The 12,128-nt window shown below is 32.2% G+C and overlaps 1 protein-coding gene across 1 annotated transcript; it reads right to left on the bottom strand.

Annotated features, from left to right (window-relative positions):
• Window positions 1-1,161: 1,161 nt before the first annotated feature.
• Window positions 1,162-9,569, bottom strand: LOC132725546 (calmodulin-like). Its single transcript, XM_060710681.1, has 5 exons — window positions 9,377-9,569; window positions 6,504-6,585; window positions 5,899-5,924; window positions 5,297-5,513; window positions 1,162-1,277 (listed from the first exon to the last, which is right to left on the bottom strand). Exons 1-5 carry the CDS (start codon window positions 9,494-9,496, stop codon window positions 1,162-1,164), a joined length of 561 nt encoding a protein of 186 aa, XP_060566664.1. The 5' UTR covers window positions 9,497-9,569.
• Between the last annotated feature and the right edge of the window lie 2,559 nt (window positions 9,570-12,128).

The raw sequence follows: 12,128 nt of genomic DNA on the forward strand, positions 1-12,128 counted from the left end.
CGGCCCAGGTAGAAAAGATAAGAGGCTGTAAATTCGTGAATGTCACTTTCGGTAATATTAAAAACTAAAAGCACACCAAATAATTATCCAGCATTTGTGATAATATATTGTTGATGTGCAAGAAAATTTTATCTCTACGCTGAAAAAACAACTGCAGGATACCTTCCTATGATAATTAAACGATGAATCTGTGTTCACAATTAACAAGTGTCATTTATATTCTATAATCTTATGCGCAACTGTTAAATTGTAAAAATTTAAAGAATTGTGTAAAAACTATACTTATGATTTTAAAGAGACTAAGAATGTGAAAAAGGTTGCCTTTCTGTCTGTGATGATGCAGTCTTTAGATTATTTTAGCTACACAGTCAAGACATTTACGATGTACTGTTCAAACATTGAGAACCGTAAAGTGCTCATTTTTAAATGTGTCTATATGCCTGTAATTGCATTTGGCTTTTCGATCAGCATATTGACGATGGTAAAAATCACTGATATTATGTCTAATACAATTTATGTGCTGCTGCATTGATATTGTCATTGGTGAATGATTATGAATAATTACAAATAAATGCTCAGTGCATGACTGTTGTTCTTATTTATAAGTTCTAGTATTCATGATACCATACGAGAAATCCAAAAATATGCTTTGGGTAATTGGCACAGAGGTGTTGAGAGCAGATAAAAATCCCAACATAAATAGTTTACAAATTTTAGCAAACAAGTTTTAAATAGTGCAATGCTTTAATCAACAATTAATTTATGAATAATGTATCCTTTACCTGATCCAAGCTTTTTCCCTCAGCTGCATGAAGATATCTGAATTCTTATCAGATTCAAGACTTTCATGAGCAAACGTTATCATGGTGTCCTGAATTTCCCTCGTCAGATTGTCTTGTTCCTTCCCAACACTTTTTCTGTTGAAGGTCTCGGCAAGAACCTGGCTATTTCTTAATTGTCCTTTGTTTTCTTTCTTTTGGACGATACCTCTTTGTCGCTTTTCCTACTAACATGGACAAATTGAAGAGGTTTCGCGTAAGGAGAGTCAGTGTTTGCAAATAGACCTTTGCATCCTCTCCATCTGTCGTTCAAGTTGACGTGTTGTGAGCCCAATTAAACGAGGCACCTGCCGTGTAATGACCAATCACATGAGGTGCCTGTTTAGGAATTGTTTTCTCTATATCTGCAAGGGTATGTTTTTGATCGCGAGAAACATGTTATCGTCTTATAAAACATTTCCTTTCGCCTTGATTTCTTTTTTCGTTGTTCTTCATCTTCTGCAAAGAAGACATTAGTAATATTTCATTATTATTTTTGTTATAATTATTTTTTAAAATTTATGTGATGACAGAGACTTATATTACAAATAAAAATTGGAAAACAAATTAAATAATTAAAAAAAAAAATTTTAATAATAGATACAAGAATTTTTAAAACCCTGGGGCATATCAGTTAAATTCAACCGTCTGTCCATCCTTACGAGGTTAACCTAAATGGCAAGTTGGATTTTTCTCAAGTTCTATGTATACCAATGGCTTTAAACTTTTACACACTTTCTAATCAACACAAAGTACATGATCTGGGCAAGTTACATAACTATGGCTTTCATTATTACAAGTAATTGCCCTTTTCAGCATGTGAAAAATGAATAATTGGTTAACCTAAAATGGCAAGTTGGATATATCTTAGGTTCTATCTATACTAATGGCTTTATAATTACCAACACATACTTATCAATACAAAGTACATGATATTTGCCACGTTAGATAACTGTGCCATTCATTTTTCCCAGTTATTTCCCTTTTTATAACTTTCAAAATAGGACCTTGTAAGCAGGTTAACCTATTCCGGCAAGTTGGTTTTTAACTTAGATTTATCTTAAATATCTCCTAATTACTTAATTTATTTAATGATATCTTTCATCAGGGATTTTTTCAAGGATTTTGGGAACACGACCCATACCCATGGAATTGGGAATTTCAGTGGTGTTTTGTTAAAAATTGGGAAAAAATGCATGACTGAAATTTTGCAGTGATTAAATGGATGCAAACAATTACTGTCTATGATGGCATCTTCAAAGATTTAAGCACTATTACAGTGAGGAAGCCCTTATAAGCAAAGATTTTAGAACTTTTATTCAATATTTTTATTTTGTAACTTTCAATTGGGAATTTTTTCCTGTGGATTGGGAAAATAATATACTATTTTCAATTGACCCAATAACGGCTATAAAATAAGCCAAAAAAAATACCTGTTCATATTTGGTAGGTGGATGGAGAAAGGGGTCTCTAGGGTCAAGGTCACTGGTGTAAAAAATAAAATTTTAACATTTTTGCTCATACAGCCCTTTTTTAGCTCACCTGTCACAAAGTGACAGGGTGAGCTTTTGTGATCGCTTTTCGTATGGCGTCCGTCGTCCGTAAACTTTTACTTTAAATGACATCTCCTCATAAACCGCTGAGCCAATTTCATCCAAACTTCACAGGAATGTTCCTTTGGTGGTCATCTTTAAAAATTGTTCAAAGAATTTAATTCCATGCAGAACTCTGGTTGCCATGGCAACCGATAGAAAAAACTTAAAATATCTTCTTTTAAAAAACCCAAAGAGGTAGAGCTTAGATATTTGGCATGAAACATCTTCTAGTGAGTGTCTATCAAGTTTGTTCAAATAAAAGCCCTGGGGTCAAAATTGGCCCCGCCCCAGGGGGTCATTGTTTTTCCCTATATGCATATAGTAAAAACTTAAAAAATCTTCTTTTAAAGAACCCAAAGAGCTAGAGCTAAGATATTTAGCATGAAACATCTTCTAATGGGTGTCTACCAAGTTTGTTCAAATAAAAGCCCTGGGGTCAAAATTGGCCCTGCCCCAGGGGGTCATTGATTTTCCCTATATGCATATAGTAAAAACTTATAAAATCTTCTTTTAAAGAACCAAAAGAGCTAGAGCTAAGATATTTAGCATGAAACATCTTCTAATGAGTGTCTATCAAGTTTGTTCAAATAAAAGCCCTGGGGTCAAAATTTGCCCCGCCCCAGGGGGTCATTGATTTTCCCGATAGCATATAGTAAAAACTTAAAAAATCTTCTTTTAAAGAAACCAAAGAGCTAGAGCTAAGATATTTAGCATGAAACATGTTCTAATGGGTGTCTACTAATTAATTTGTTCAAATAAGAGCCCTGGGGTCAAAATTGGCCCTGCCCCGGGGGTCATTGATTTTTTTTTTGTGTGTATAGCAAAAACTTAAAAATCTTCTTTGAAAAAAAAAACAAATAGCTAGAGTTTAGATATCAAGCATAAAACATCTTCTAGTGAGTGTCTTCAAGTTTGTTAAAAAAAAAAAAACCCTGGGGGCAAAACTGGCCCTGCCCTAGGGGTGTCATTGCTTTGAACTATATGTGTATAGTTAAAACTTAAAAAATTATTTTTTAAAAAACTCAATGAGCAAGACCTTAGATGTTTAGCATGAAACATCTTGTTATGGGTGTCTACCAAGTTTGTTCAAATAAAGCCCTGGGGTTTAAACTGGCCCCACTCTGGGGGCCTATATACAGGTGAGCGACTTCAGGGCCATCATGGCCCTCTTGTTTAAGTTGCAGTCATTCATGTTTAATACAAACCCTTTGGGTTAAGTAAGGGGTCATTTGGGTCAAGGTCACCATAATGTCAAAAGTAGATTTTTACTTTTCTTCAGGTGTATTTATCTTATTCTATTGACATATGTCTCTTATATTTTGTAGGAACATAAAATTGGGGTCTTTTTCTTCGTCTGGAGTTAGGGGTCAGTTAGGTCACGGTCACCAGTGCTAAAAATAGATTTTTACACTTTTGCTCATTATAACAACCTTTATTTAAGGACAGATGTCTTTCATATTTTGTTGGAAAATAACTTGCATGGAATTCTTCCTTCTGATGGAGGTAGTGCTCAGTGGGTAAATGTCACCAGTGCTAAAAATAGATTTTTTTTACACTTTTGCCCATATAGCCTGTATTTATACTGACTAACGTATTTCATATTTGGTAGGAAGATAACTTGCATGGTCTTCTTCCTTTTGATGGAGTTGAGGGTCAGTCGGGTCAAGGTCACCAATGCTAAAAATAGATTCCCCCAATTTTTGCCCATATAGCCTTTATTTAATGACAGATGTATTTCATATTTGATAAGAAAATTATGTGCATGGTATTCTTCCTTTTGATGGAGTTAGGGGTCAGTTGGGTCAAGGTCAGTAGTGCTAAAAATAGCATTTTACACTAATGCCCATACAGCCTTTATTTATTGACAGATATATTTCATATTAGGTATGCAGATAACTTACATTACAGGATACTCTTCCTCTTGATTGAGGTAGGGGTCAGGGTGTCAAGGTCAAGGATGCCAAAAATAGATTTCTACATGTTTGCTTATACAGTCTTTATTTTTTTACTGATGTTTTTTTATATTTGGTAGGATGATAACTTGCATTTTATGTTTAGTAGAATGATAACTTGTAGGTCTTCATCCTTTGGATTGAGTAAGGGGTCAGTTTGGTCAAGGTCATCAGTGCTTAATTTTTATTTCATTTTTGTCTATATAGCCTTTATTTATTGACAGATGTCTATCATATTAGGTTGGAAGATAACTTGCATGTTATTCTTCCTTTCAATTGAATTAGGGGTCTGTGGGTCAAGTCAAGAACATCAATATTAGATTTCTACACATTTGCTAAACAGCCTGTATTTTTCGACTGATATTTTTCATATTTCAAAGGATGACAACTTGCATCCTTGAATTGAGTTAGGGGTCAGTTGGTACAAGGTCACAAGTGCTAAAAATAGATTTTTACACTTTTGCCCATATAGCCTTTTTTATTGACAGGTGTTTCTCATATTTGATAGGAAGACATCTTGCATAGTTTTTGGATTAAGTATTAAAGGTCAGTGGGTCAAAGTCAAGGGTGCCAAAAAAAGATTTTTTTACATTGGCTTATTTATAGACTGAAGTTTTTTCTTATTTGAAAGGAATATACCTTGGATAGTCCAATGCTGGGAGTCACAAAGTCTTTTTTTACACTTTTTTATACAGCCTTGCTGCCTTTGTATTTTCTTTTACCAATGTCTCATATTTACAAGGAACATACCTAAGGTTGTCCTTTAAGTTTGATATTCCGTCCTCAACTGAGTGAATGGGTTTACATTTTTTTGAAATATTGTTACTGACAAAAATCTGAGCTGGGGGCATTTGTGTTTAACAAACACTTTCTTGTTTAGATTTTAATTTAAGTGTTCAAAAACAGGGGGGAAACAAATGTGAATATATACCTTCCCCTACTTCATCCCCATACAGATTTCCACCCAAGTTTGTCATATGGACCAAGAACTCATCAAAATCTATCTCGCCATTGCCATCCTTGTCCACTTTTTTCAGAACATCTTCAACTTCTTCGTATGTGATCTCACTATCGACACGACTCAGTTCCGCGTACAAGTTTTCTGCTGTGATGATGCCAGTATTTGATTGGTCCAGCATGTTGAATAACTAAAAAAAGCAACAAATTAAAAACTTGTTGAAGAAGGTCAGATTGAATGACTTATTTATAAAGCTAATTTGAAAAGGACCCTGACAATTTACTATTTTATAAGGCCAAGGAAAAAGTATGCTCCTAGCAAGAAAAGGATAAGATTAACAAGTACAATGTATAATTAGGTTTAGTGAAAGAGACCCAAAACAGAACTTTTATTTTTGTCTAATATATGATTGAAAGCTTAGCAGTTTTGACCTACGTTTGGAATGTCTAAATGTCATAACCTCCCAAGACAGATAGGGGCTTTTTAGGTGGTTAAATTTTTTTGTCAAACATAAAAGTCATGAGTCAAAGGTAATATTTTCTGGACATTTTAATGTGTATAAATTCATGACATACTTCTCTGAAGTCTTGTAAATCATCACCTGAAAAACAAATATACAGAATACAGTTGTTATTTTATACTTTTTACATGATGCATGATTTGTGCACTTTAAACATATGCATTGATTTTGACCAAAATATTATTTATACAAAAATGCACATGTAAACCTGACAGTTATAGTTTGAATACATGTAATTCTCTTACATTTTAACAATCCTGCTGTCATTGTATACTAGTATTTTAGAATAGATTTAAAAAAGTAAATACCAGACAAGGTACATAGGACATAACCATAGCAAACTTAGCACACTAATTAATATTCTTACAAATACCCTGGTATGCCAAAACTTGATTGAATATTAGACACCTACCATGAGCCGTGTCACGACAAAACCAACATAATGGGTTTGCTCCCAGCATGGATCCAGACCAGCCTGCGCATCTGCGCAGTCTGATCAGGATCCATGCTGTTCACTTACAAACCCTATTACAAGTAGAGAAACTGATAGCTAACAGCGTGGATCCTGATCAGACTGCGCAGATGCGCAGGCTGGTCTGGATCCATGCTGGTCGCAAACCCATTATGTTGGTTTTGTCGTGACACTGCTCATATACCTACCATCAGTACCATCATTGCTTACAACACTGTCCCGTTTTCCACTGGGACCCTTTTGCCCTTTGTTTTTGTCCTTCTGATCACTCTAGAAAAAAAAAATTTAAATTTCAAATAATATGTGCCACTGCGATATGAAAAGTTAACTAAACACTTTGTACATTTTATTTACTTGTAAGTAATTTATAATACAGAAGTAAATGTGTATGAGTAAAAGCTAGTTTTGAAATTGGAGTGTAAAATATTGACTATTCACAAAAAAAATAAATTTTCAACTTGTAAGTCTATGTTAATTACAGATAGTTGGATCCTTCATATCACTGGACAAAACATGATGTTTTTTTTTCTGAAACCATAGAAAAGAATGGAATTTTGCCCAATAGATTTTAGGTTCTTAATATACATATAGGTTACTTTATCAAACACAAAATTTATCATTTTTACCATAAGAATGTGTCTTTTAAGTAGGGCATTATAAGAGAAAAAAATGTGTACATTAGAAAACTCAATTTACCGAACATTGTGTTTCAAAATATTTTGAAGTCGAGAATTGAAATTAATCTTTAAATAATCAGCAAGTGAACTTTGATTGCTGAATGGCAAGGTTAAGATATTGGGAAAAAAACCAAAATTTCATTAAAAATAGACGAGGCAGCCAATGCTTGTTATGGAGAGGCCTATATATGGAATGTAATGGGAGATTAACACAATTAATGTCTTGATTCTTCATAAATCATTAAAAGTTTTAAAAATTTTAAGATTCAATTGAAATCCTGTTCTTTGTCATACAGTTTTCTTTTGGTCATCATGAAGTCTTTAAAAGCCATACAATTCAATTTATTTTCATTTCATATAGTTTCCTCCCTTGGTTTGAAAAATTGGGCCATCGACCCATTTCCCTTATAATGATATATCATTATGGTTTTTAATTTGTATTTCTTTGTAAAAGACAACAACGAATACTGTTTTGACTAAATTTAAAGGAACTCCACTGAGGTTAAAAAGCATAAAAATATATAATTTGAAATTTTACACAGTCACAGGGCCTTTTTACTAGTTATTCGTAAGGTGACCAAGCCCTTTTTTGGGGGAAAATAGTGTGATTTTCACACTTACAAATATCATAATCTATTTGCATAATCATTTTCCTTAAAGAACATTTAAGGTTTACTTTAGTACTAACAAGTAGAATCTAGTTTAGACAGGTTTTTTTTTCTTTTTCTTTTTTTTCAAGCTACATTGTAATTTATTGACATCAGCATTTTCCTAAATATCATACACATACACATTTTAAATAATTTATCATATAAGCCATGACACAGGAGTGTAATAAACTAATTAAATAAAAACTATATTACACTAGATATATCTATATAGATTTTAATATTAGATTTATTGAACTCTGAACAAGACAAGCATACAATGCATCATGATTTTATTAAACCTGTTAAATAAATTTAGTATTAAATCTAATCAATCAATATATCCTCTATTTATGCTGTAAATTGATGTGCTAGCAGCTAGGCTACTGTATTTGTGATGTTTATCTTGCTCTTTTTATCCAGTTGTTGCAAGATAGAAGCACAAATGGATTATTCAAGAAAATTTGTTTTTTGGTAAGTTAGTAGTTAGCTTAAGGTCTTCAGTGTACCTGTTTATATACTATGACATGATGTGTGACATGACGTGAACCGCATCAGATGAAAAACAAAAATATTAAAAAGCGGCTTATAAAGTTTTTGAAGCCAGAACTAGTTACTAGTTCAGTAAAATAAAAGTTTTTCAGTATGAATTCTCAGCCTTGTAAAAACTTTTCATTATGACCTCGTAGTTGTAGCCTTTCAGGTAAAAACAGGGGTTTCATTATTATTCATGATTTTATTCTGTTCATACACATGATATATGTCATAGAGTCAGTGTACCCAGTGTCATACACTTTTTTAAGGAAAAATTAGAAAAATATCTATTATATGATATTATTTTCAAAATTACATCCTTGCCCATAAAAACTGATTACCAAATCGTTTCTATCTTAAGTAGGTCATACTTCTAGGCGCACTTGATTTTAAGCAACAGGAATGGGCCAAATATAATATATAGTGGACTCGGTTCCGCACACAAGGCCATTTTTATACTGAAAGGTTATTTTACATCTTAAACATGTTTTATAAATCATTTAACATATATCTCAATTGTAATATAATTGTAATGTATATATCAAGTCCAGATAAGATATAGTTTTTGGCAAATTTTCAGGACTTCAAATAAATTTAATGCACATTCTTACTACAGTAGGCCTACAGTATACAAGCATTTATTTCCATAGTAGCACACAGGAAACATGTAACAGCAATGGAAACATATTTTTTTACCACTTGTAGGTAGTAAACACAGACATAAAAAATTATTATTGAAAGTTTTTTCATCTAGCTATTTAGTTATGATTTGTTCGCTTAAAAGTTTGGTATTATTTTAAACAAAAGAATCAAGGTGAAATGCCTTGATGTTAATTGAAGTTAATTCATGTGCATATATTTCATAACTAACAGCAAATTTGCCATAACAAAACATTCATTTCTTTTCAAATATATATTTTATAATAATCTTAACATTAAAGTAGAAATTAGCATGGTTTATAATTGCTGAATAAATTGTTTTTATGTGTGACCTACACAGCCACGTACATGTAGCTATTTACATTTTCGTCTGCACTCTCCAGGCCCAGGGAGAGGCTTGGGTGCAAGATTCCAGATTATGTCATATCCTGTTAAAAGCATGCCAGTTCATTGAAACATAAATGAAAACTGAATAAATTCATTTGAATTTTCAAGAAAAAAATGGGAAAGTGTGCGGGACTGGGTCGCACTGACTCTACTCACTGCTGTTTCTCCTTTCTTTGATGGCTGCTTCCCAGCAAGACGTAATAACATTGTACTCGCATCTGCAGAAGAGATGCTTGAATCCAGCGTCTTATCTGCAACGCCCAGGGAGTTCGACATTTTTTTTTTAAGTTTCGCGCGAAAAAAACTACATGGTTATTATTTTCCCTTTATGACGTCACGTTACTATATAGTCTCTGCGTTTGATTTTTCGTGACTGTTTAGATCGAAACACTTGAACTTTCATATTAACCGAGTTTACACTGAACCTGAACCGACATTATATTTTGCCGATATATAACACGGATATATTGGATACATCTGTATGTAACTTCATGATATGTAAAAAGACAAAGATAAAAAAAGGTCATGTTGGTGAATTAAGACGAGACAGGGTCTTTCTTTTTGAAGGCTAGGTAACGTTTCTGTTACTGAACATATTCCACTTTCTTCACTCAGACAGATGAAATACAACCAAGCATACCAAGATCGGCGTACTTCTGTTAATATCGTGTCTCACATGTCACCCAGTCCTTGCAAAAATGTTTTCTATTTTATTTCATGCACATTCTTTAAGATGGTCATTTCCAACTGCGATTATGATTGGATCATCACCTACATTCATAGCACTGTGGGGTGCAATGAGAATTCTGACACTATGTTTGCCTCGTCGCATTTACACATCAGCTGATGACTGCCTCTACTCATTGTATCAGAAGCTGATCCTTTTTTTCTTCCATACTTATACTGGAGCAGAGGTAAATAAGGCCTAATTTTCCGGTAGTCAGACTATTCTCTCCCTTACCAGTTCCTCCCCTGACGTTTCCTCCCTGACGGTTCTCTCCCTATTTTGGGGGAGAACTGTCTGCATATTTGCAAATTAGAAGACAGTTCCTCCCCATTCTTATTTTTATAATTACATTATTATTATAGTATTTAGATGATAAATAAATGGGTAAGTTTATTATCAATTGATATAAATTAGAAAAAAATAGATTTTATTGAAGTGTTTAGCTGTTAAATAAATGGGTAGGTTTATTATTAATTGATATAAATTAAAGAGAAAAATACTTCAATGAAGTAATTCAGATGTTTAATTCAAGTTTCAATTTTGTTAGCATCATCAGCAACAATAAATCTGTAAGTTTATTATCAAAAATTAATATAAGAGAAAAAAAATATTTTATTGAAGTATTTAGATGTTTAATAAATTTGTAACTTTATTATCAACTGATATTAATTGAGTTAAAATTTTTTTTTTAACATAATTATAATAGTAATTGATCAATGATGATATTAGTTAATTATTCTGATTTTTTAATTAGATGTAATGTATACTTTTTAATTGAAAATAATTAATGAATAATTTACTGGATTAGGATAAACATTAGATATATATTTTTTTAATAAATAAAAATGAAATTCATAGGCAAAAATTATTAATAAATTTTTTTAATAGCTAAACTTTTGTATAATGAAAAAAGGAGTTCAATACACACATGTATGCATTAAGTTTGCTGTCAGTGATAATTGAGGTGTTTATTAATTCATTACTCAAGAATCAAGGTGTTGATTAGATTAAAATAGCTGTGAAAAGGTGTTGATGAATAAGTATTATATTAGTTATTTGGTATTATATATTGTTTCAAGTTAATGACTACATGTTTTTAAATCAATTTCGTAAAAAAGTAAATGTGGAATGTGTTTGCATACCAGTTGTTGTTTATTTATTTTGTAGAACATACTTGTTTCCACCTTATTCACTATTTAACAAATGAATGAACATCACAAGCTAGACATTAACAATAAGTACAGGTGTATATCAATCACTGTCCAATGATCTGTACCTCTCAAAATAAAGGTGTTGATAGGATTAAAATAATGAAAAAAGGTGTTAAATTTACAAACACTTTTCAGCTGATAAACATAAAACATAAAATGCAGTTAATATCAAACACATTCTTTTAATAAACTTCATTAAGAAATATTATTAGATTAAGTCAAAACTAAAATGATAACTTATAAAAATAAAATTGGGGGAGAACTGTCTGCATATTTCAAATTTGGGAGAGAACCGTCAGGGGAGGAAACGGTTAGGGAGAGAACCGTCAGGGAGAGGAACTGGTAAGGGAGAGAATAGTCTGTCATTCTAATTTTCCTAATTGTTTAAGAAGTTTAAGTAGATAGAGCATGGTTCGTGTAATGAATAAATCCATATATGTATGATAATCACCAGTAAAAAGTTGTATACTTACTTACAAAATATGGGGATATGTAGTCCAATAGATTAGACGTTACAGGCTTGTTATAGTTTTATGTTGGTCAAGCCTGACGTCTAATAGTTATTGCTCATAAATGCGTAGCATTTTGAAAAATTAAAAAAATGTCTGTTTACTTGCCTTTCAAGCTTTATTCAAAAGCTTATCTTTTGTTCTTTCAATTGCATGGTCTATCATTAACAAAAACTTTCAAATAATGTACTTATCAATTAAAAATAAAATATAAATATCAGTCTATTTCGTTCATCGGCCATACTGGTTAAGTAAAGCGTTTTACAGATTGATTCCAATTTTTTGAACGGAAAAATATATTCGAACACACTGACGGTGCATGGGCAATTATTTCGTTGAAAAAATATTCCGTTAGAAACTTCTGGACTCATTTAAACGCTTGCATTTGAATTAGCCAATCAGATTTCGCGCACAGTATGGCGGCCATTTGTATATCGGCTGTACTAGGTATTTAATTAAAT

Source organism: Ruditapes philippinarum, unplaced genomic scaffold (assembly GCF_026571515.1).
Source record: "Ruditapes philippinarum isolate M1 unplaced genomic scaffold, ASM2657151v2 ctg2171_1_1_1_1, whole genome shotgun sequence".
Classification (NCBI taxonomy): Eukaryota; Metazoa; Mollusca; class Bivalvia; order Venerida; family Veneridae; genus Ruditapes; species Ruditapes philippinarum.

What these genes read in the sequence shown, in the direction of transcription:
- LOC132725546 (XM_060710681.1), bottom strand. Translation starts at nt 9,496, where the DNA reads ATGTCGAACTCCCTGGGCGTTGCAGATAAGACGCTGGATTCAAGCATC. An exon ending in CAAAGAAAGGAGAAACAGCA is followed by an intron (nt 6,586 to 9,376) that starts GTGAGTAGAGTC and finishes TTTTTTTTCTAG; the next exon opens with AGTGATCAGAAGGACAAAAA. An exon ending in ATTTACAAGACTTCAGAGAA is followed by an intron (nt 5,514 to 5,898) that starts GTATGTCATGAA and finishes TGCTTTTTTTAG; the next exon opens with TTATTCAACATGCTGGACCA.